This window comes from Oryzias melastigma, linkage group LG6 (genome assembly GCF_002922805.2).
Source record: "Oryzias melastigma strain HK-1 linkage group LG6, ASM292280v2, whole genome shotgun sequence".
Taxonomy (NCBI): domain Eukaryota; kingdom Metazoa; phylum Chordata; class Actinopteri; order Beloniformes; family Adrianichthyidae; genus Oryzias; species Oryzias melastigma.
The window spans coordinates 27,933,426-27,960,145 of NC_050517.1; the positions used below are offsets into that span (position 1 = coordinate 27,933,426).

Genomic DNA, 26,720 nt, shown 5'->3' on the forward strand with positions numbered 1-26,720 from the left:
GCCGTTCCTGATCTCTTTCAGGCTGGGGGAGTTGTCGCGGCTGCATGGAGGGAGGGGGGGACATCAGTCATTATGTCATTCTGCAACAGTTTCCAACAGACACAGAAAAGCTCACGAGAGACTAGCTACTAAGGTGACACTTCCTTTGGGAGCCGACGCTCAGAGGAAGATTTCTGAGGGGAATCAGGCGTTTAGAGGGAGGGGGGCAAGAAGCTAAAACAGTCCATGCAGATAAAAACACAGCGCTGACGGAAAACACCAAGAAAAAAACGCTTTCAAAATAAATTCCTGGAAGAACGGCAACAAGAAAAGCCCTCATGAGATCAGTGCTGTTTTCCATGACCCACTGAAGACGCAGATGCGTTTACTGCCACCCCCCCCTTTCCCGAACTCGCTTTATTTGATGCACTGAGGTTTGTGTTGGTGTGATTTGACCAACAAACTAATTTAAACACAGACCCATTCAGCATTTTTCTTCTTCTTTTTTTTTCCTTTCTGTTGCTATTTCAGCTTCTACAACATTTTGAGATTTCACAACAGGATCTTTTTTTGTCTACGGTGGCCCTGAAGTCCAACTAACACAATGCAAAAACATTTTAAAGATCATAAAAAACATAATGAAAAACAACATTCAAATTTAAAAATCAAAACAGAGTTTCAGAAACCAAAAAAAGAAAAAACAAATAAACCAAAATGAAACAAAACTAAACAAAATAAGAAACTTTAAAGGGTAGACACTATGGGAGATCACTGATTGGATGATGATATTTGAGTTTTTTCAATTGCATCTTCAACATCCACATAGTTACATAAGTTTTATGATTAATACATAGCATATCTGGTATTACTTCATGCTAAATAACTTTCTTTTTGAAATGATGGACAAAAGTCATTTAACGATGCCCCATAATAACTTCCTTTTCCAGCTTCTTTTTTTTTATTCTGATTTCTGGAAATTACTTTGGTTTCCCAATATATATATATATATATATATATATATATATATATATATATATATATATATATACAGAAACCAGAAAAGATAGGTACTACTGGACATCCCTGATTGGACAAGGACGTTTGTCCATCATTTCAAAAAGGAAGATATTTATCATGAAGTGAAATGTTTCACTTTTTTACAGTACTGAATATGCTTAGTACTAATCATAACGTTTATATTGTCCCTTTGATTAATATATTTATCAAAGGTCCTATTATAGTTAGCTTTTCCAGTTTCTTATTGTGAAAAAACAGGTAAAAAGTTGTTCTGGTAGAGTCTTATATACAGCAATACGTATCGTGAGATATGCATCATATTGCCAGACTTTCCAACACACACCCCTAATTAGCGTGTGTATGCGTCAGTAACTGTTTTTTTTTTTTTTTTAATTTAATATCCGTTTTATTTAACCGAGAGACAATGGCAGAGCCGAGTGTTTATTCAAGTTAATTTGTTTTATTAGTCACCTTTGGTTTTCCCTGCACGGAAGTAATTAAGTAATGAGAATTTCTACAATCCAGTACCGTATTTCCGGAGGTAAAAGTCTCACCGGAGTATAAGTCGCATTTTTATATTTCCCAAAGCAAAAAATAAAAGCATGAATAGTAATGCTTGGATGCAAATGAGAAAAAATATCAAAATTTAAGAGGAAAAGTCTTTTCTCTGCCGTGTTTGTTTTGGACGACACTTCTTCTTCTGGCAATGTCAGAGGAAAATACAGAGCCCTCTAGTGGTTGTTAGTGGAAACAACGGCTCAAAATAAGGAATATTTGAGCCTATTTATGTTTAAATAAAAAAATAAAAAAATATAAATAGGTCGCACCTCAGGCTGTAAAATGAAAAAAACAGGGACTTATACTCCGGAAAATACATTAATTGTAATTTAACTCTTTAACACCAGAGCTCTAGTGTTTATTATCTTTGATTTACTGTAACTTTTCAATTGGTAACACAATAATTCCAGTAGATTCTGAAGGACAAAAGCGGCTCGACGAGCCGCTTTTGTCCTTCAGAATCTACTGGAATTATTGTGTTCTGATTGACCAAATTTTCATTCTATAATACTGGCCCTTTTTTCTATAAAATGATTGAACTTTGAGAGTTTAATCAAAAAATAAAAGTGTGAAAATGTTCATGTTTGTCTTAAAACATCAAAAAACGAGGAAGCTCTGCATATTAAAATAACGCTAAATTAAAACCCGAGTAATGAAATAGTAGCGGCGTTAGAAAACTTCAGGTTATTTTCCCTCACATTGTAATTGTGTTGAAGTATTTTCATGTACTCCTGCAGCACAGTGGGACGCATTAGTTTAGGGCTATAAATGGCATAATGAGGTCTGATGAGCGATACAGTTCTGATCTGCCTTCCTGGCAGTGGCAGCAAATGACTGTTTGTACTGTTTCCCTCATATTAGAGCCGCAAGACGTGGAAATTACCAGTCAGGAGTTTGTCTAATCGATGGAAACATGAAACCAAAGGGCGGAGAGCCGCCGCGGGAGCTTTATGACCCAGCCCTAAAGAGCTGCTGATGGCGACGCGTTCACAAATATTATAAAACGCTGCATTTGCCATGAAGATCCGACCATATTAAATCCATGGTGGTAAATCGCGGCAGCCTTCCCGCTGATGCAGTTCATAATGGTTAGTAAACAAAGATAAAGACAGTTTGATTTTCATCAGGAAATGTTTGTTTATGTGACGTGAAGCCCGTGGGGAGCAGGAACAAACCCGGCTCAGCCCACAGACAATCAAGGCCGGTTAAAGACCCACACCGAAGAAATATCTGTTTTTGTTTTTTTTTTACATGTTTTTGTGGCGTTATTTTCACAAAAAAGGACATATATTAAGGAAATTAAGCTTAAATTTTGATCACTGAAGATTTCTTTATTCAAATTGACTAAGGAGGAGACAAATAGATCCATGAACGTCTTTGTTTTCTTCATCTGTGCTGGTTTCTGGCTGTTGAATCGCTAATGCTAGATTGGCGTTGTGAGGGGCTGTAAGCTAGCGGGAGAACATATAAACAGGGAGCTCTAAGCAACAAAGATGGGAAAGGAGATGGGCTTGCTTTGCGCCAACAACTCAGAGGTGAATTTCTAATCAACTTCTATCGCTCTGTAAAAACTGTTCTTTTACTACTGGCTAAAAATGACATAATAATACCAAATTTTATGCACAAAAGGACGCACTAACAATAAATGATCTATTTTATTTGTTATTTAAAAGGCGCAATGGACTCTACATTGCATTAAGCGAGACAAAGGGGTCATAGACATATCCGTCAGACAGACCTTTTTACTAGCTATGTTCACAATAACTCTAGAACTTGTTTTTAACATGCTACATGTTAGCCACATTAGCATATTCACAGTACCTGTAACCCCCAACCTTGTTTGCAACACATAATAGAAGACAGACACATCAAAAACAAAGACTATGCTAACTCCCAACCTTGCTAGTAACACATAAAAAGCATAAACGTTAGCCACATTAGCCAATGAGTTATACATAGGCTAGAGGTGCTATGCTAGCTTGTTGCATACACAAAGCTGGACACCATATTGGATAGGTCTAAATGTCAGAGCAGGGATTTGACTTTAGTATTACTGTCAGCTGATCAAAGAGAACTAATAGAAAACACTTTAGGAAGATTATACTCTCAATAGTAAATGTTTAGGCTGATCTTGTTGTCTAATTAAAGTTAATGGTAGCTTTAGACTTCACACCATTTCCACGTTTTCTGGCAGGACCACCGATCTTTTTTGTTTTATGGAGGATGATCGTGGTATTTGAATGCGTATTCGACCTCAGATCAAAGACCCACTGGTAAGCAGATTACTAAGCGGAGGAAAATAAAATAACCAGGACGAATCCTCATCCGGCGGGTGAACAGGGAAATTTGGCTAACCTACGTTTTTTTTTTTTTTTTTTTTTAGTTTTTCGGGTTAATTTGGCATTTAATATTTTATCTGGCTATAAGCTTCAGAGTTTTCAGCAATCAATTTCAGCATCCTCAGCGGCCACTACAGCTTTTAGCATTCACAGTAGCATTTTCGCAGGTAATGCTATATATTTGGTTCATAATTATGTTAAAAAGTTACAGTTTTTGAAGTTTTAAAAATTTCGTTTTAGAGTGTTCAATAAATGTTTATCTTGTTCGGCCTGCGACCTAAGGTGTGTTTTGGCTCCTTGTACGATTGAGTTTGACACCCCTGTGCTAAGCCGTGTCTCATTGTTTACTGACGTGTCCAATATGGCGCCGCTCTTTACGCAACTTGGTCAATGGTAACAGGGTACCATAGCGTCTCTAGCAATTTACCTCATTGACATTAGCCAATAAATCTCATTGACATTAGAAATTAAACATTATTGTGACTACGCCAGCTACCAACCTCGTTAGCAACACATAAAAAACACTGTCTGACTGCTAAATGTTAGCCACATTAGCATATTCACAATAACATGCAACCTTTTGTGTAAATCAAAAAAAAAAAAACTGTACCTCTCAAAATCACTTTAACATAAGTAATCACAACCAGAATTAATTCATGATTATAAGATGTACCGTTGTTTCTTAAAAAAAAAAAAAAAAAACTTTCCTGTGCGTCTTATAGTGTAGACGGTGGAGTATTGTAAAGGGAAGTGCATCGTGGATCTTGAAGGGGCTTTGGATTCTTTTTAGGACTGACCTGTTGATGAACTCCTCGTAACAGGAGTAGATGGCGGCCAGGCACACGGCCACCAGGTTTGGCAGGACTCGCGGGTGAGGGCACTGCCCCGTGGGGCCGTGCATGCTGCAAACACAATCACCAAACAGACGTCAGGCGACTCCTGCTTCTCAAAGGGTCAGGGGAATAAAAGTGCTGCACAGACCTGTGGACAAACTTCTTGACAACCTCCATCCCTCCGTTCAGCTCGTTCAGAGCCAGAATGTACTCCTGAGTGAAGAGGCGCAGCCGAGGACACTTCCCGAAGTCCTGCCGGAGGGAAAACCAAACATTCCCTCATTTCCTGCAGCTTGTTCAGGACAGCAGAGATGTGCGTCTGCTCACCATGTTGTGTTTGAGGATTCTCTGGACCACAGGCGTGAAGACTTCGATCACGACCATAGAGCGCGGCCGCTCGCGACAGTGCTGCAGCACACAGACGTCGTTAGAGGACAAAAACGGGTCATTTGTGCACCTTCGAGCGCGACCTCACCTTGCAGAAGAACTCGCACAGGTCAGGAGGGGGGTGGTTGTTTTCCAGGAGAGGAGCGATGGCCTGAACACAAACACACCAGAATCAGAAGGAGACCGATCAATAAGACGACACAGGTGAACTCCACAAACGTCACGATTTGGTCTGGCATTTTCAGTTCATCAACCAGAAGCTAAAAGATGATGATCATAAATGTGGTACATAATACAGAGATTTACAGCATGAATAGTGAACCTGAACTCACCACGATGATGTTCTCATGATCCTGAGCGCTGAGGTTGGAGTTCTGCAGGAAATGAGAGTTGGAGTTAAGAAAAGATCAAAGATCAGGATGCACATCGACGACTGAAGCGACCGTCTGTCATCACCATTGACCATACATGAGAACTGGACTGAGTGACCCCTCCCCTTCGGCGTTCCAAACAGGAAGTACCCCGACTCCAAGAAGCAGAAGTCCCATAGACGTCAATAGAGATATAAACAGCTATTACTCAGTCTTTCTATTTGTCAGAATAACTATTCTGTCTCTGCTAACTTTTTTTTAACATGTTCTTAATAGTCCAATTTTTTTACATTTTTTTTCTGTAGCACAAGTTATTAAAGTTGTAAATTGACCAATCAGAAGCCTCAATATAAGGATGTGATCTCACATCGAAGAGTTTGATATCTCGCTTTCAGGTGGAAGGGGTGTGGCCTTCCGACAAGCTTGCTCCTGATTGGTTGCTATAGAAACATTGACTGACCAATCGTCATCTGGCTTGAACATGCCGATTTGAGCATTCATCCCCCCCAAAAGGCAACCAAATATTGACTTTATTTTCTCTGGGCTGAAAGTGAACCATTTGCTTATGAGTGACATCCAGTTTTCATATACAGTCAATGGTTTCTACGGTAACAGGCTCCTTCTGCTGCACAGAAAATAGCATCTTCCAAACAAGTGAAAGCCCAAAACGTGAACACAGTTTATCATGTCTGGTCTTTAACGCCTGTTGAAGAGGACCTGGTGGCAGACAAGATGGCGGCTGATGGAAGCTGAAATTCCACAAGATTTAAGAGTTGTGGCCACTGTTATTAATACTTTTTTTTGTGTTCAGGATTAGCTTTAAATGTGTCAAAAGTGTAAATCATTTATTAAAGGATATTAACAAAAGTGTTCAGATTTGTAAAACTGTTAAGACTTTTATATTGGAGCTCTAGCTCCAGACCGGTGTTTACATTTGACCGCGGTTGACTTCAAACTTTCTCGAGATCAACGGAACTCAGCTGATTCTGTCGTAGACAAAAGTGGTTTTGGACCAGAATATAACGCTTGTAATATTGTGTTGAATATCGATGAAAAGTCGCTTTTTCTCTGCAGCTCAGCTAAATCACGTGTAAGGAGTTATGGTTCGTCAAAGAGCATTGTAGGTTTTGACTGAACCACTTCAGGTGTTGAAGGTTCAAAGCTTCAAACACAAAAACATTATATTAGTCTTTTTTGACTAAAAACAAGTATTTTTCAACCGAAATGCGTGGCGTGGTCGGTGGGGGATGGGTGTTGATGTTCCGGTTCAGGACTTCCTTTCGCTGATGACTTTCAGCCGCCATCTTGTCTGCCACCAGGTCCCCCTCCAAATATGCAACAAACCCCTTTGGCTGTAAAATGACCTAAATGTGGTGTCTACTTAAAAGCAAAAACATAAGTGATTTTTTTTAATATTTGGAAATAAATTCAGGCATTGAGGGGTTAATAAAAATAGATGTTTTGATGTCTTAAAGTTACAGTAACATTTCCAAATTTCCTGCTAGATTTTAGAGATACCGTTTATAATAAAAATAAAAAAAAAATAATCAAAAAGTTATGTCAAAATGTTTTATCATTTCCTGGTAGCTGAAAGCTGAAACGCTGTTAAACAAAGATAAAGATTTCAGCTAAATGATGCTGAAAGTTTAACATTAAAGAACTTAAATACTAAACCCCTCTGTTATTCGTTGAAGTGTTAAAACAAAAACTGCTGCTCGTCAGAACAACTGATGTTTTTGTTCCAGAGGGTTCCCCTGATAAGCTGAGATAAAACGAGCAGTGTTTAGTCTCAAATGTCCGTCCCGCTCAAGCAAACTGCACCTCTGCCAGCAGGGTGGAGATGATGTGCAGAGGAGCCTGATGGATGGATTCGTCCTGCAGAGGAGAGCTCAGAGCCATGTCCACCAGCGCTCGGATCTCCTTCAGAACCACGTCCCAGCGGCTCGGGTTGTTCAGGACCTTACGGTACTTGTAGATCTTTTTCTGCCGGAGACACAGCGAGGTGATCAGCTCATCACTGTTAGAGGCTGGTTCAGTTTCCCCAATACGTTTTCATCAGGAACATTTTACTCCATGAGTAACCATTCATTGTGTTTTTGGGTAAAAAAAAAAATTATGTTTATAGAAAATGGGATTAAACTCAAGAATGTTAATTTGTATCACCTGTTCAAGTGTGAATCAATACTAAAATATGGATTTTAACTGGGTGAACTAAATTATTTAAACAAGAGCTTTTAAGTCGATGTGTCAATGGTTTGGTGTTCCGCTAGGTTCTATGATTGGACACCTTTGATTTTGTTTTTTCTTTCCAACTCAGACAGATTCTTGTCAGTTTTTGATCATGTTAGGTTCTCTGTCAGGTCAAACCTGAAAAAAATGTAGACGTTTGGTTGACTGTTCACTCTCCTGACAGAATTCGAACAGCTTCATGAACCAATGTGAATTATTTTAAAGATGCGTTGCAAGTTTTTAAGGGTCCGGATGGAGGAGCTCATCCGCATCTTTCAGATGGCGTTGATGTTATAAGGACTGTCTGATCAACACTCAACGCTGAAAGTTAGATATTAAAGAACCTGAATATTAATGTTTTCTAATATTTACTGCATTTTCATGAAACCAAACCCAACATTAAAACCATTAATGCTTTTTATTAGTGCTCTAAAGGGTTGCACTGATAAGCTTGGATAAAGCAATCAATGTTTTGTCTTGACAACAAAAGTACCGGCAGTGTGTTTTGTGTCTTAAAGACCCACTCTGATGAATTAACATGTTCTTGTGGTATTCTCTTACGATAGAGGACATGTATAAAGAAAATTAAGCTTAAAATTGCATTTCTGAGTATTTCTTTAAGCTTGTGACGTAGTAGCTACTACACACGCTCCTTGCTTAGGGGTGAATTTCTAATGATATACTGTCGCTCTACAGAAACTATGTCCTAGAAAACTTCACGTTTTTTTGATTTTGCGTTAAAACTCAATATTCATAATTAAAAGACCACAGGGAACACTTCGACAAAAGATGATCCGAGCGGGACTTTAAGCTTCTTAATGATGCTATAGAATGGAGCAATGCTCTTGTCGCCCTGTGTATTTCCAAGGTAACAAATATGATGTTTTTCAAATGTTATTTCTCTTGTCTGCTCCTGATTTACCACAATTTGAATTAAAAAATACTCAGAAATGCAATTTGAGGCTTATTTTCTTTTATAAACGTCTTCCATCAGTAGAAAAATGCCACAAGAACATGGTAAAAGCTGCAAAAACATGATTTTCATCAGGAGTGGGTCTTTAAATAATCTGAATTCCATCTGCTGTTAAAACTGAAGCTGAGAAACATCTTCTAGATCCACCTTTAGGACCCAGCAGCCTGAAAAACTGAATCCTGTGCTCTAACAAAGATCTGATTATTTCATTTATATCAAATACACCGTTTGGTCTCTTAAACGATATTCATGTCGATCATAGTTTGTCTTTTCAAGATACAGCTCGAGTCAGACCTCTGATGACACATGTGTGCATATATTCTGCAGCCACAGGAAGTGATTGTGTGCACCCTCAGGCGCACTTCCCTGCAGAGTGCAGCTCAGGTTTCGAGATCTTGATCCTGACAGAGGTCTGAAAGAAAACGCAACAACAAAAGCCTGCATCCGGTTGCTGCAACCTGATGAACACGCAGCGGCGTGTGAGCGGCCGCGGCTCTGGATTCCTCCTGAAACGGGCTGATGAAAAGTTAAAGACGCAGAAACCGTACCTTCCACTGCAGGGAGTGAAACCACTGGTCCCTTAAGTAGCTGTTTGCAGCCTGCAGAGACACAAAAACACACACTGTTAAAATCAGACCAAAAAAATCGACATTTCTTTTCAAACCTCAACATTTCTTCGTCACTTAAAAACAAAATTCCACTTGAAAAAACATCAAACATTGAAGAAAATCAGAATGATTTGGTTTATTTTGACATATTTTGGAGTAGATTATAAAAGTTAAAGTTTTTAATAAACAATGTTGGGCTATTTTTACAAGAATCCTACTGTTTGGGTATTATAGTACCACAACAAGAAACTTAAAACATGTTTTATTTGCTTTTCTGAACAGGAACTGCACTTACACAACAAGCACATTTGGGCCACATTCATCATTCATGACTCAGCTGGAAAAAACAACAACAAACTAATAAGCAGAAAATCTTTTGTCTAACAGTTTAGAGATGAAGATCCAGCTTTGGTGGAACTGCCTGAAACATTAGAGTTAGAGTCGTTCTGCAGACGTGGACATTTTCCTTCTAATTTAGCAAGTTTTGTTTTTTAGCCCATTGTGTTCTGATGTGTTGTAAATAATTACAATAATTATATTATTACAAATAATTATCACTTCTCTGCCGTGTCTCCTGTATTGGAATGTGTTTAGTTCAGATTTACATAAATCTTCAACCGCGATCAGATCATTCTATAAAATTTCACTTTTTTTTTTTTTTAACAAAGTTTGAACATTGAGAGTTTAAATAAGTGGGAAAAGTGTGAAAATGTTGATCTCTGTCAGAGAAAAATGTATGCATTTTGTAGTGATGTGTGTTACAGCCTTAAAACATCAAGAATTATTGTAAAAAAAAAAAAAAATACTTTACAGATATCCCCTACACTATAAAAAGTAAAACATTAGATTCATTAATACAAGTTCTGTAAATTGTTAAATTTAAAACTATTATTTTATGTCAAATTAATATTTTGAATTGATGGCTTACTCAACTTAAAAATTTAATTTGATCAAAACTAATATTTTTAAAGGTACTATAAATGATTGGTAATTGATTAAACGTTTCTCTTTTTACAGTGTATTGCGGGTTATTTTCAGAACATATTGACTGCGATAATCCAGGAAAATGCTAAATATAAGTTTGAACCCAAAACCCCATTCAAGTTGGGACAAACTAAAGAAAAGATTAAACTTTTGACTTGAAGTTGAGTCATAGTCAATGGACTTAAAATGCTCTTCCTTGAAACGTTTCACCATCGTCACCTGGATAAGTGAGAACCTTCGCCAAAACCTTTATTTAACCATATTTGGAGACCAATTTCAGGTTAAAGGAGCTTCCAAATCTAAAAATGTGTCCAGTCATAAAAAAATCTTAATTTAAAGATGTGAAAACAAGAAGATTCTACTCATTTCCAGCAGTAAAGACAATGAAGAACACTTCATGTTGATCGAAATATCTGCTTAAATGTTTGCTTTCGCGACTAAATTGAAATTAGACAATTGAAAAAGTTATTTTTTGTTCAAATTTGCAAACTTCTAGTAACTGTTGGACAGGCGTCAAATTTTCTACACCAAACCACACATGCTTGGTGTAGTTGCCATGGAGATGGTAAATACGAGTCAGCTGTTTCAGCATTTTGAGGAACAAGTGTTTGCCAAAAAAAAAACGATGAAATAGCCGCACCCCTTAGAGAAAGTGGGAGGAGTCTAAAAGTGTTTCGCAAATGTAAGATTTCCTGTCGTGTTCTATTAAATCTAAGAGATTTTTCGGTTTGGCGGTGGAGCGTTAATAATTGACCATCGATCAACTTTGAAGCCATACGGAGTTAAAGGTGTTAAAAGAGCAGATTAACCCCACAAAGGCAGAATAAATCCCAGCATTCTTTGCTCTGCTTCCTGTGTGCGCGCTCGCCGCCACACGTCCTTGAGTTTGGCGACAGTAAAATAACTGATCGGCAGCGAAATAAAGGTCAGGCCCATGTGGGCGCGGCGTGTTTGGAGGAAGAGACGGTCCACGTCGTAGACGGCTGAGCAGGAACAGGGTGTTCAGAACAGTTTGTGCTGTCGTCACTCAGATAGAGAAGATCTGTGAGGAAGAGCTGCTGAGGAGGAGGAGGAGTGCAGCCGTTTCCAGGGATTTTCTTTTCATAAGATCAAAACCGCATCAGAAAACAACAGTGGGGAATCCAGGAGATCCTCAGAGACGCACAACTGTGCGTGAACACAAAGATGACAAAGAAATGTTCACGTCCAAGACCAAAAAACGAGAAAGCGAGCAAAGAACTGTGAGGAGGAGAAGAGATGGAAAGCTCCAACGAAGAGAAACAAAAAGTCATCCTGACCAGGAACGAAAAGGAGAGGTGACCAGAATACAGCCAAAAGCAGGAAGTCAGACAAAACTGACAGAAGACACAACATTTGTCCACAAGAAACTGAAAATATAAGTTAAGTTAAAGTTAAAGACAGACAAAAATGAGGAAACACACAAACATACACAAGAGTAGTTGTTGTACACAAAAACTAATAAAAGGAAAACCTTCAAAAGTAATTCAGAGGATCTGAGCCTCTCTGGTATGGTGAAGACAAAATGTGGTGGTGGCTTCATGGTATGGGTCTCCCATGTTTGAGGATTGCTCTTGTGAGCATCACTAGCATGGTACCTAGTAGAGATGCAACGATTCGAGTCAGATTTTAGGGTCTTTTTTTTTTTTACGGTTCAACACATGACTACAATACTAAACAACAAAAATATTTAAAAAATTCTAATTTTTAAAAATGTGTTAATAAGTAAGTGTAAAGATTTCAGTTGGCATATTAGCCTGGTGTCATGAAATAAAGAAAAATAAAGAAAACCTAGTAATAAATTTAGCACAAAACATATGAAACTTTCATTGTAAACGTACTGGAATGTACTTTTTGGACTTGTCAAATAGTCGACTAATTGTGGCAGACATAACTGATCGACTATTAAAATAATCGCTGTCTAATTTAATAGTCAATTAGTCGTTACTTTATTTTATATGGAGCCGGAATGTAGTAAAGTTGAAAGTTCTAACAGCATTTTGCTAGCTTTTTGGACTATTTTGGCATTAATTAAGGTTATTTTGGAGTTTAGCTAACATTTTAGCTGCATGCTAACTATTTTGGCTACCTTGGGCTTTTTTCATTTTTTTAGGCTAATTTGGCATTTTACTAATATTTTAGCTAGCTATCAGCTCCAGCATTTTTAGCTATCAAATTCATATTCTTCAGCTATAAGCACTAGCATCTTCAGCAGCCAAATTCAGCTTACAGCATTCACACTAGCATTACTGCAGGTTATGCTATATATCTAGTTTTTAGTTAGTTTAAAGCTAATGATGGTTAAGGTATCTGATTTAAATCCAGTTTGTGAATGACCCGATTCGTCGACTAATAGGAAAAAATAATGGGTTATTAGTTGACTATTAAAATAATCATTTTTGCAGCACTACAATCCACTGTAAATTTGGAAAAGGAAGAATGATGGTGGTTTAGTTCTGCTACTCGACACTCAAAAGCAGCTTCAGAACCACAGAGGTCCATTCAAACTTTTGGGAGCAGCATTTATTTGTGAGCCTCATCCTGTCCTCTGAGCTTTACGTTCAACCTGTAGTAACGTATGAGTCAAACATTAATGCCATGGCTCCACCTCTGACATCATGTCACCATAGCAACCATGAAACTAAATTTCCAGCGTGAAAATAGTTCATAAAACCACAAAAACTGCCACACGTTCTTCATCAGATGTGACAACGAGCACGTAGGGTTGATGCTGAACACATCTGTGTCACACTTTATATGTGCGGTAAAAATGTGGGCGGAGCTTATAGTGTCAAACTTCTGCCATTGATGGTGTGAGTGTAACTAGGCTCCTGCAACTGGACCGCAAACTACCTTCTACCTCTAAATATGATCTGGTTGCTGGGAAAAATAGGACAATGTACCTAAACATGTAGAACACATGCATCAGTCAAAGGAAGTCTGTGTGGTTGCTATGGACAACAACCTTCAGTGAGGCTTTTATTTAGGCCTTAAAGGTAGTTTCATTGGTATGTTTGTTGATTGTAACTGTACTCATAGTCAACTTTCTTAATTCAAATCCTGTTGGATCAGAAAACTGGATGGCACACGACTAGATCCATGTAGGTCATGGAGAGTCAACTCCAGTCCTCGAGGGCTGCTGTGTCTGCATGATTTCCAGATCATCCCTGGTTCAGGTGTGTCCAGCCAATCAGAACATGGCCCTCGAGGTCATTTTCCTCGTCTGGCTCAAAACTTCCCCACTGATCTAATATTGCTCGTTATTTTTGGGCCGTTAATGTCAGCTTGAAGCTATACGCTCACTGAAACATCAGGGAGGGGACGGGGTTTCTCTGAGCCAAAAGTCCCGCAACCCAGAACTGTATTTCTGGTGAGCTACTGCCGCTGGGTATAAAATATGTCTTAAAAAATCTTAATAATCATAATTAGAAGATCATTGAGAACAATTTTACAAAAGAGGGTTGGAGTGTTTTCCCCTAGAGGTCTTGGTTCTGCAGTCGTCTCCTAAAGTCTGGATTCCGTTTTTCAACTTGTTGGGAGTTTACCTGCAGCAGGACGGTGCCGCCGGGGAAGCTGAGCTGGATGCAGTACTTGGGGGCGTTGTCCCACGACAGCAGCTGCAGGTCCTCGATGGAGCTGTAGGACAACGACGTCTCCATGTAACCCGTGGGCTGCAGAGGAGAGAAACATGTGTCAGCCACTAGCCAACATTTACCCTTCAAGCTGTGTATTTACACGGAGCCGCTGAAGAAAAAGACATTTATTTTGATTAGCAGTCAGCTGGAAAGACCAGAAGAAACATATCCCGGGATAACCTGCCCTGAGTCAACACCAGCGCTCAAAAATCCAAATACATCAATGCTCTGGGACAACACACAGAGGAGGCTTTATCAGCTGCTGCACTTCCAAGTCAACACTGGACACAGAAACAAGGTGGAAAATCCATTCAGTCCCACAAACACGAGAGCAGGAAGGTGGAGGGCCGAAGCTGAAGCTGCAGCCCAAGGCGATCAGACGAGAGCGGACAACCGCAGGAGGAGCTCCAGGACCAGAATCGGAAGCTAAAATAAGAAGTAAATGAATCACAGCTGAGCGTCACCCACAGATTAACTGTGGACGCACGTCATCCGCGGGGCTTTTCTGCCATTACAGGCCTCATTTTCTTCCGTTTTCATCTCACTAAGGCGGCTTTCCTTCATTCCTTTAGGGAAAAACTGGATTTGCTGATCCGCTCCCCCCCCCCACACACGAGCCGCAAACGACGTCACGATTCCAACAGAAAGTATGTCTGACGTCCCTGAAAGCGGGTCACGGGCAAGTCTGCTCTGATGCTCGCCGCTGAGTCACTCTTCAGAGCAAAAAGGAATACCGGGAAGGAGGGGAGCAGCAGCTGACATCACAGAAGACCCGCGCGAGTCCAAACAGGTCCGGCCAAAATGCAGGAGGGAACGCCGCCGGGCGCACAGCTTCCTTCCTGTGGGAAGTCTGCACGAAGTAGAACAGGAAAATGATCCGGAAAAGGGAGGAAACGAAAGAAACTTCCACATCCATTTACTGTCACTAATCCTTCAATCCGTCTTCATGAAGATGGAATGATCAGATTAATACAGCAAATATTCATCAAATGACAGATTAAAACGAGGAAACTGACACTTTATTGATGAAAGTCTGATACAACTTCACTAAACTAAAAGAAACCGTCAAAAATTCAATTCCAGAGTATTCCTAACTTTATCTTGGAATCTGTAACTTCCTGTGTGCAATAGTGATGTCATCCAGTTCAACATAAAACCCAGTAAAGAACCGAATCCGATCTGGCTGACGGATCAGAACAGAAACCACCCTCTGAAAGAAAAAGCAACAATTCCTCAGAGATCCTCACACTGCTGCTCCAGCAAATTCCTTCCTCCTACATTCATTTTCCTGACGGATTCAGGCTGCAGCCTGCCCACACTTCTACCCAGCATGACCCAGATGGGGATTTCTGCAGCGTTTGACATGTGGGCCAACGCCGATCGGTCCATTTGAGATATTTAGGAAGGAACATCGGCGCATTGTAGCTCTAAATGTCCCCAAATTTGAGAAGAAAAAAAATAATCCTGAAGTTTACAAAGATAAAAAATGTTGAAGCAAAGTGTCTGAACAACAAAAACACGCCGGTCGGTTCCAGGAGGAGGAAGAGTTCAACTCTGCTGGAAATCAATAAAAACTGGGATTTTCAGGAAAACTTGTTTATGCTTGTTAGACATCCAGGGTCCAAACTTCCAACATGGCAAACGAGTCACAAAAATTGACTGTACATGAGACCTGGACCGAGTGACCCCTCCCCCTTGGTGTTCCAAACAGGAAGTAGCTGCTCCCATAGATTTCTATAGAAAAATAAACAGCTGTTTTTTATTCTATTTACCAGAATAAATATTTTTACTCTTTTTTTTTTTTTTAAACGATTTCTTTTTCATAATATAGATTTCTGTAGTGCAAGTTATTTAGGTTATAAACTGGCCAATTAAAAGATGCAGTTCCACCAAAGACCACTAACGGAGAAGTTCTAAACTGACTCTCAATTAAAAAAAAATACTTTAACTAAAACAATAAACAATGAAAATATACCCAACATAAGATGTGATTTTATTTTTGCATCAAATACCCATTTTCGTTGTGAGGTGGGCGGAGCAAATTCTGTTAACTCTCCCGTCTCACTTCAGGCTTCATTTCATGTTCCAGAATCCAAGATGACCTTTCTGGTGTAAATACATCTTTGATATAAGCCAAAGATTCATGTGACTTGAGTTTGACCCGCCTGCTTTCGTTTAGGATTTCCATTTCGTCATGGGTTCGTTTAGCGCCACCATGAGGAGCGGCGACGTACTGAAGCACAGAAATGGTTGAATGAGTTTCTCCAGAACTGATTCAGATCCAAGAGTTGAACTTCACGGTTGCAGCTGGAAAAACCTTATTGGGATCTGCTGTCTTTTGAGGAACTCCCTGCCTCGGTGCGTGCACGCTCTCACGTCGCCGCCTTCGGACGCATCAGCGGCGTCTGTGGCTCCACAGCGGCGAGCGGACAGGTGCTCCTCTCCATCTCTGCCTCCATGGAGCACACAGGCTGCTCCTTCTTCACTTCCTCCCCCAGAGCTGAAGAACAAACAAACCGTAACCTCCCTCTGGAGCTGCTCCACCCCCCCACCCCCCCGTCATGAAAGTGCACACATGCAGGACTGTCATCACAGAGGGCGTCCAGGGCAAATATTGGTTCTAGGAGAAACGTTTCTGTGGAAGAGCAAACGTCAGCTGCTGTCTGTCTGTCTGCAGCAGCAGGATGGGGGGGGGTGACGATGATGATGTTGATGCTGCACGAGATGAAGAGCAGAATATGAATATGGCTCCAGATTGGGGGGGGAGAACAAATGGTGTTTTGCCACTTAAGAGGCAGAGCAGAATGGAGACAAACAGAAGGGACTTCAATTTTCTGATTACCAGCTGGGGTTGCCATGGATACACCGTCCAGTTCAAGAGCATCCCCCCCCAATCCCGATTCTCTCTCTTCCCGTCGTCCTTCTTGACTCTATTTCTTCACCCAATCCTCTTTTTTCTTTCTTAATTGTGTCTCTCTGCTCTGTTTTTCATCATGGAGGAAAGATGAAGGCAGCTCCGACTCAACCTGCAGCCTCTCCTCTCCCTCTCTGCCATGTTGCCGTAGCAACAAGAGGAGATGTAAGTTATGTTTTTTTTTTCCCCCGTCTCTCTGCAGGAAGCAGGCAGAGAACAACAAAGCAGAAACTAATATGAACCAAAGCCAGAGTCCTGCATTACATGTTATGGAAATTAGTTTCCAGATAAGTGAGGAGTGCACGTGCGTGCGCACGAAACCGGGCAGGTAAAAACCAAGCCGACTCCTTCACAGCCCAAACTGTAGAGCTACAAAGATGATTTTGTTTTTTCTTCAGATTCGTTAGATCCATGAGAAGAATCTGGTTACATGGTAGCTGACAGAAGCGACCTGCACGTGAAGATACCGTTTTAGGCCTCCTCGTGTCTGTGTGTGTTCACCGTCTCAAAGATGACATTTGTATGGATCTTTTGTTGCTACACAATTGAGCACACCAGCACTCCCTGTTCCTGTACGACCAGATCCTCCTGACTTCATATATCGACTATTTTCACTTTAGAAACGTCTACAAGTGGACAACCTGCAACTCTGAAATACTTTTTAGTTGGGGTGTAAACAATAAGTTCTATAATACATGTGTCAAGGCCCGGGGGCCGGATACGGCCCTCTGGGTAATTCTATCCGGCCCTCCAGATCATTTTATTTTATTGTTATTAATGGTCCGACGTTATCTTGCACTCATTTCTAACTTGTATAATTTAGACAAAATATATTTTTATGGACAGTAAAATATTGAAAGTTTTTTAAGGTTTAAGTTGATTCATTCTGGAATAATTACATATAAATTACAATTATGGTAATTATAAATATTTATTATTCATATTTATATTCAAAGGTTACTGCTTTAAAGTTTTAAAAATGGCAAGCTTTTTACACTATTTTGGCATTTACTAAGAGTTTTTTTAGGCTATTTTGGAGTTTAGCTATTTTTTCAGCTACATGTTGGCTAGCTTCAGTGTTTTCAGCTATCAGCACTAGCATCTTCAGCGGCCAAATTCAGCTTACAGCATTCACAACTAGCATTATTTCAGGTAATATTATGCATCTACTTTTTCAGGTGTAAACAAAAGCATGTGACTAAAGATCTCTTCACTCATTGGCCAGGAGTTGCAAGGGCGGGGCAAAGCAATTAGAGGCAGAAATTATCCAAGTCCTGCGTTTTCCAACCCTTGTTGGGATGGGTTCACTTATTCAAACTTTATATTTCGCTGACCAATTTTGAAGGTCTGTATCGGCGTCAGGTAAAACACTTTTTACTGATACTTCAGTACGGTGGAGGCATGCTGCAAGACGTGTACTGGCAAGAAGACGGCCAAGAAGGTACGCTGATGAGTGTTTATGACAGATAGATTGTCGGGAAAACAGTGCGATAAGTAATGTGTATCACGTTAAAAGTTGTTTAAAGGAACTACATGGTAACTTTTAGGATGTCACAGTAGTGCCAGGCGGGCGCGTGTCACGTAACAAGACCCAGAAAAGCCTGTAATAAGTATTTTCATGTGTTAAAATACATCCATCCATCCATCTTCTTGACCGCTTCTTCCCTGTTGGGGTTGCGGGGGTGCCGGAGCCTATCCCGGCTACTGATGGGCGAAGGCGGGGTACACCCTTGACAGGTCGCCAGTCTGTCGCAGGGCCTCAATCACACACACATCCACTCTCACATTCACACCTAGGGGCAATTTAGAGTCACCAATCAACCTATGAGGCATGTTTTTGGACGGTGGGAGGAAGCCGGAGTCCCCGGTGAAAACCCACGCATGCACGGGGAGAACATGCAAACTCCACACAGAAAGGTCCCAGCTGGGAGTCGAACCGGGGCCTTCTCGCTATGAGGCAAGAGCGCTAACCACTGCGCCACCGTGTAGCCCGTGTTAAAATACATGTTCTAAGAAATAAACAGTTGGACTTTTTTATTTTTTTTTTTACGTCCGACTAAAACAATTGTTGCTTTACATTTGTCGATGGCAAATCAGTTGCTTCAATCCTAATCTGTTTACATCATGTGACTTCTGGCTACGGTGGTCGTTTTGGTCCAGTTCTCTCACTCTGAACAAAGAGTCTTTTCAGGCTAAGAAATCTCAGAGCGAACCGGAGTTCAGTCCGATTGAAAATGAACCGAGACCACCTCGAAAGATGGGTCAGAGAGCGGTTCTTGGTCCGGGACCAGGGTTCGCTTGGGTCTATTTAGACTGAAAATTTGTTCCGCGTAATCAGGGGATGTAAGGGAACCAACTGTGTACAGTCTGATACACCCCAAGATTTACACAAACTGTTAGACTCATTGGTCCATGTTTAAAGACAGGTCGGGTGGATGGAACAGTGAGTACTTCAGTCCACCGTCCCAATGGAGGACACTGGACAGAATGTGGCAGTCGAGGGGGGGTATGCACCCCACGGTCTTCACTCACCACCACTGACGGAATCCTGATTAGTTTACGTTCCTTCACTTAGTAATACACATCAGTTCAACAGGTCATCCACTACAAAAAAAAAAAGATAACTAACAAAGTCTAATGTTACCATTGAATATAAATCAGCCTCTATGTTCACTATTTACACTCAGATCTCCCTAAAATGTTTTCTAGAAGTTCTCCTTTATCAGCTGTGACAGTGATAACTCACATTCTTGATTTTCCAGCTCTGTTTGCGCAATTGTTGCACCCAGTAAACAAGCATCTCTCCAATATGGCGTCACACATTCCGTACGCAAACAAGCTAACGTAGCTACTCTAGTCTATAAAACTCATTGGATGCAACAATCAATAAATTGATTTATATTCCTACAATACAACCAGATCAATCCGTCTGAGGCAACTTTTCAATTGAATCAATAAATATAAATTCCAACATTACCAGTGCAAACAGACAAATATTGGAGTTATCCAGGCGTACAGTAACAGTTTTGAGCCAGATTCCAGTCAGACGAGGAAAACAGAGTCATGCATGGACCTTGGAATGAGGCGGGGCAGGAAGATTGTATTTTCTACGTCACAAATAATCTCTTTTTCCAATAGAATTTTTCGTCTGCCCCTGATTCATAAGGATTTGAATAATAAAATAATGCAATTTTAAGCCTCATTCCTTAAAATGTTGTCCATCATCAGAAAAAAGTAGCCTTCTCTGAAGTTATTTGGGTAATTTTTTTCCTCCATCACTTTATAATAGTCAAACCCGATTAGAAACTGTTGCCTTTTTTTAATTATCCCATTCATTGAAATATCCTCATCTTTAGTCTGTCAGAGTAATAAAAATACTTTTTTTTAAAAAAATACATCCCAGCTATTAAAAAGTCTCAGACTGAAGATGTCAGAATTCGAACTCTTCCGTCTTCTCCGGCCACTCTTAGATGTCGTTTCCTGTAAATGAGTTTCGACCATCTTCACGAGTATCGCTGAGTCACTGAGCATCAACCTATCAGCTCCATGACAACAGCAAGCTGCACTCGATGTCCACTGCAGGACAGGAAACCTGGACGGGAAGAGTCAAAGCAGGAAGAACCCGAACAGAACCCAGAAGTCAAACTGCACCAGCATTAACAGGTGGACTCCTAGAAGGTCAGCTCCACCAAGATGATCCGAAGTTTCTCTTGGAGGAGACGACATGGACTAATCTTCAGGTCTTCTTGCTATAGTTTCTCTTTTTTCACCTTCCTCTCTTTGTGTTTTAAATAAAAACAGAGGAAGTGACACCACGTTGCTGAGAACTCTGAATGAACCGTTGACCCGCTTTACTGCAACACACAAAAGCAGAACCACAAGCTTCCTACTGGAAACGGACAGTAAGAGGGCATTTCAGAGCACGTCTTTCCGTTCCTGCCGGCAGCTCGCTCGTCTCACCTCCCTGCGTCTGTTTCTAAAAAAGAATCACTGAACACGCTGCAATGTCCCAGATTCAGACACGTGGTGTTCACGGATCGGCAGCAACTTTCTTTGAGAAGCTGCCGCTCTGAAGGTTAAACTCTCAAAGGCGACCTGCAGCTGAGGTTGAGGCTCCAGCCTAGTTTGAGGATCTGCGGTTCTACGCAACTTCCGGTGAAACTCTGACGAGCTTTCAGACACAAAAGAGCTAAAAGTGACGGCCTCCTGGAGGAGGGCGGCACTTCAAACACAAAGCCTTATGGGAGGAAAGAGCACAGCAGAGCTGGGCAGGAGCTTGAATGCAAATTAAGGGTGGCAGTGAGGGTCAAACTTAACTAAAGTGGTATTATAAATGAAAGAACAATACGATTAAATGCTACACGCCAAACAAAAGCTATTAGCTATTAGCAAAACTAGCAACAAACGAATACTGAGAAATAGAAGATAAAAAATGAAACTCTGCAACCATTTACGTATTTAACCTTTTAAACTTTGCACTCCGTAACTTACCTTATACTCATCTCATTAATAGTAAGTACCATGAAAAAACACAATAAGGTACTATATAAGAACAACATACTGCATACCTATCCGCTCCACTTCCAGTCAATATTTTTTTCTAATTTGCCAAACACTACAATTCCCAGAGCCCCACTACTTCACATTTAATATCATTGAAAAACCCCAAATGTCCTCTGTAAACCAAAAGGAGTTCATGCAGTTTGATGCACCGGTTGGGAGATATTCAGCTTTAGAAATGTCCTCCACAGAGGTCAGATTTATATCGCTGGTGGTCAGGAGGATACAGTGAGTACCACGGTTCACTTTCTCTGAAATTCAGTTCAAATCCTGATTTTTGGGTCATGATTTTGTTCTGATATATGATTTGTGTATTTAAAAAAACAACAAAATGTAAAACAAAGTTAAAAAACACATGTTTTTTAGTTGACTAATAATCAAGAAGCATTGAAGAAAAAACTTGAGCCTGGTGTAATGTAATAAAACAATAATTTATGTAGCTCAACATGCGTTTGATGCGTTCACTGTAAACATACTAGAGTGTAGAAGGGATGTAACAATTCATTTTCCCCACAATTCGGCTCAAAGATGTGACGAAGTTCGATTTTAAACCAAGTACTGAGGAATCCCTGGTGAGTACCATGAAACGCTTAGAAACGTTCTAACTTCTGGGCACTTCTTCACAATACTTCAAAAGCTAGTTTGTTTGCATACTATCTTGTTACGCATGGAAAACACCACGAAACAAGTGAATTCAATGTACTTTATTTGTACCAACCCTGTTCTTTCATGTGGTAAGTACCACAAGAGACTCATTAACACAAACACCTGTTTGGTACAACACAATTACCACCAATGTACTACGCAAGTAGTACCGCAAAAATACCCAGTTATTGCCATGAAAAAAAGTGAAAATGATTAATTTTATGCTAAAGTTGCCAAAATAAATACCAAATAACATCTTGACAGACTAGAGTATTGACAGTAAGACTTCATTTTAAGCAAAATTCTAAAATATTTAAAACAATATTAGCATTATATGCAACATTTTATGCTAATTGTGCTACAAACACCGACAAAAGCCAAATCTGTAAAAAAGTATATGGACCAATATTGCTGAGGAGAAGTGAAACACTTTTAAAGAAAATGTTAAAATCTTTATGATAAAAGTGCAAACAGACGTCTTAAAATTTAAACTACAAAATAAAAGACCTTAAGAGAATTTAAATGAGCCTTAACAATAAAGTTAACTTTAAAAAAGTAACATTTAGTTCAACTGTACTAAAATAAATGCTACATTAAAAGAGTTAGAAGAAATAACAAAAGGAATATTTAACAAGTATTACAGGTCAAAACTGGTCAGAGGATTAGCTACGTCGCTCATTATCAGCTGCTTGTTTGTCAACTTATTTTGGTTCTGCAAAAGTTTCTTTGTGTTTTTACCCGAGACTGGACTAAGACTTATGGAATAATAGATCAACATGAAAGAAAAGAAATCAATATAGAAAAATGACGTAAATTATTAGAAAAATGTAATTTTATGAGAAAAAATTTGTTAAATCATGTAAAGTCAATTTGTTACGAGAAAAAACACAGAATGAGTAAAAAAGGTAAAAAAAAAATACAAAAATTATCGTTTCACAAGTTATAACAAGAGAATTTACCAAAAAAAAAATAAAAGTCATAAATTTATGAGGCAAAAGGTTGTTTACCAAGAAAAACAACAAAGAAAACAACAACAGAAAAGAACCAATATTGGGTTTCCAAATGAGAGAATTAGAGCGTATTGTAAACAGTTACTTCCGTATTGGTTTCACAAATAAGGAAATACTTTTAGTGAGTCAACATTGACTTATTGTGTGCATAAGGACATGAAAAGAATTTGCAGGAACTGGAACTCTTTAGATGAAGATTCTTGATCCACAAGTAGCAGATTTGTGGCAGGAGCACAATTTACACTGTCAACAGTTATTGTTGTGGAGATCCAAATAAGTCATTCAATTGACGACTTGAGACGGTGCGTAATGTGGATGGAGGCTTAAACCACTAATTGTATTATTGAAAAAACTGTTTTTTTTTATTTTTTAACTTTAACTTTTTTCTCATAATTTTACTAGTTTATTCTCATAAATTTTTAGACTTTTTTCTCATAATGTTACAACTTTCCGCATGAAATTATAATTTTTTCCCCATAATTTTACAAGTTTGTTATTGTAAAATTTACGAATAATTTTACAAAGATAATCTTGTCAAATTAGGACTTTTTTCATATAATTTTACCAGTTTACAACTTCTGTCTCATAATTTTACTCTTGTACATTTTACACTTTTTTCTAAAGGTTAATTTTTGTTGTAAAATTTCAAATTTATCATCATTTTACGAACGCATTTTCATAAAATCTATGACTTTTTTTCTCATAATTTTTCAAATTTCTACCCGTGAATATACCATAATATTACATTTTTCTAATTTTTCTCTTCAAAATGACTTCTTTCTTATAACTTTACGATAATATTCTTATGAAATCAAGACTTTTTTTCTCATTTTTCTACAAGTTCGATCTTGTACAATTACAACTTTCACATAATTTTACAACTTTATTCTTGTAAAATTAAGACTTTTTAACCTCATAATTTTACAACTTAATTCTCAAAAAATTACAACTTTTACCTCATAAATTTACATTTTCATTCTTGTAAAAATCACATTTTTTTTACTCACTTTATAAGTTCCTCCCTGTGTGTTCTCATTAAGTTAAAACTTTATTCTCATGTATTATTTTTTTTCCCGTGGTGACCCTAATACTGCGTTGTAAAAACTAGAAGAAATCAAAATTAAAAATAATAAATAAATGAAGTTGCAAACCATAAAGTAGGCGTCAAAGCATCAGAACAGAGAAAAAGCTCAACTAAAGTAATGAAAAACTAACAAAAGCAGGAGTCAATGTTTGAGAGGGAACTTTAGTATTTTGCTGGTAAACAGTTTTTAACATTTCAGCTTCAGATGGAAGTTCGTTTGTGTATAAAGAGACTTTAACAGGACAGTGAAACGGAACAATTCTGCAGAGCGCTGCAGCTCTCAGGGAACATGAAGTAGGGCAAACGCCAGTTTAACCCGTGATAAAAATAAATCCTGGAAAGCTCCGATCAATTTCACAGCTCCTTTGTGCAGAGAAAGAGGATCAATAGGCGTGTTGAAAAGCTGAACTGATAATGTCTCTCTAATTTCAAGAATCCAGGAACAAACGACGACACGACGGGATGAACGGAAGACGGCAAAGCAGAAAAGCCCCAAAGAGAAAAACAAACAAACAAGGAACGAGGAGGAGGAGCGGCGCTCGCAGACGGACGGCAGCTCGGACTGATAGAAGAGAGACTAACAGCTGGAAAACTGTTAGCCCCACAGTCAGATCCAAATATAACGTTATCCAAACACAACTGTAAATCAAGAAGCACACACAAAAACACACAGCTGCAGAGCAGCTCCACGTCCTCCGAAGAGCGCTCATTTATGACAGAAACGTCAAGAAAATGGGAGTTCTGCAGCAAGTTTGAAACTAGTTTAAACATTCAAGGGACAGTATGACGAATACCAACATCGCTTAGAGAAACAACGTTATTAGTGGTGTGAAGTTTTGAGGTTTGGTGACCAACTGAGAAATGAGCTGTTAGAATTTAAGCAGAATATCAAAGAATTCAGTTTATGCTGCAAATTATGTCCTTACTGCAGAAAGAAATGTTCAGACAAACTGATCAATTACATTAGTTTCATTTTTAAAAGGTATAAATTGATTAAAATGTGTTAAAAACAAACTAAATGTTAATGCTAACAACTTACTAAACAATGAAAATAATAAATAATTCTCAAACCAAAGAAAAGAAAATGGAAAATGACCTCAAAATATAAGGCAAAATATTAGAAATACTAAAAACATTAATGAAATATCAAAGTGTTATTGAATAATAATGCTAAATAAAATAATGAAAAATAATAGAATAACTTTATTAATAAATTAAAGTAAAACACAAAAGCCAAAACAAAGTTATCAGTTCAAAATGATAAGAAGTGTAAAAAATAGATATATATTTTATGTCATGTGCCTATTATTTCTGTTACTTGGATCTTAGCTTACATCAGTCCAAACATGATGTATTTTATGGAAGGAAATGTGATCAATGTGTTAAAGATTTTAACAGCAGAACAGTTCTAACAGAGCAAAATGACACCAGAGAAAAAAATTAAAGCACCATTAAACTGGGATGTTTATACTGACTACAGAAAAATAAAATAATAGTAATTTCTTCAAGTAAGGGTTACAAAAGGGCATTTATTTAATTTAGATTAGTTAAGTTTATCCATCTATGGCTGAGGTGCACCTCCAAGATAAACTATCTAAAGGTTTTGAAGAGGTCTAGTTTGTGTTTTGCTTCCTCCAGAATGCTACTTTATTAGTTTGAAGTACATATGCTATCCAGAGCTGCACTAGGATGATCCAGTCTGGAGGAGTCTTTTATTTTGAAAGTAAATCATTCAAGCTTCTTATTAAACGTAAAAAATGTAAAGCCTAAAAAATAAATTCACATGTTGAGAAAATACTAGTTTCTTTTTAGATTTCTGTTTTTATTCATGCCACAAAAGAAGCACAATTCTTATTTATTATTTAAAAAAAAAACATTGTAATGGATGTAATGAAGACTTTTCGCTTCCTAAGTTTTGATCAGTAGAAAACAAACCCAAATGACTCTTTTATTGATTTAGGTTGCAGCAAATCCCAGCTAAATATTTGGATTTATTTACAGGTTTTTGTTCGTTTATCTGTAGTTTTTAATCAATGGATGAGTACAAACTAAAGAGTGTAGAATTATAATTCTTGCGGATTTTTAGATACATTCAAAGCATTTTAACACAAAAACGCCTCATTTTTCCACTTTGGATGATCACCAAAGCCGCAGAGCATCACCGATGTCCTGAAGCCGCCACTGACGACTGGAGACGGTGTCAGAGCGCAGCCAATGAGAGGAGGCCGAGTGTCACGCATGATGAAGAGCATCTTTCCAGCTCCTCTTCTGGTTCCCACGCGACGGCAGAGCCTCCGTGTGCTCTTCATCACTCCAGCCTCTCATTTCCAGCTCAACTCCACCCTCCCATTCTGAATTAATGAGCTCCTCTGAACCACATCTTGACCTCTGACCCCCGCTGTTTACCGAATGCTTGTTTCATGGTCTTCTGTCTGCTGACACCGTCTCTGTTCTTTTTATAGCCGTCCGGCACAGAAAAAGCAGCAGCTGTTTCTCTTTTTGAAGTTTACTGCACCAAGCTGAAGACAAAACGAGAAGACGGGTTCCTTGAACGCATCGCTCTGCACCCCGTCTGA

General features: G+C 38.9%; 1 protein-coding gene across 1 annotated transcript in view; it reads right to left on the minus strand.

The window, feature by feature from the left end:
• Window positions 1–26,720, minus strand: part of LOC112152451 (c-Maf inducing protein) — a gene marked incomplete in the record, with an annotated part of 50,762 nt that overhangs the window by 12,648 nt on the left and 11,394 nt on the right. The window contains 9 exon segments of the mRNA XM_024282046.2: window positions 1–40; window positions 4,691–4,795; window positions 4,875–4,978; window positions 5,054–5,134; window positions 5,202–5,264; window positions 5,446–5,487; window positions 7,306–7,467; window positions 9,235–9,285; window positions 13,842–13,967. Of these exon segments, the coding sequence (XP_024137814.1) occupies window positions 1–40; window positions 4,691–4,795; window positions 4,875–4,978; window positions 5,054–5,134; window positions 5,202–5,264; window positions 5,446–5,487; window positions 7,306–7,467; window positions 9,235–9,285; window positions 13,842–13,967 (774 nt within the window).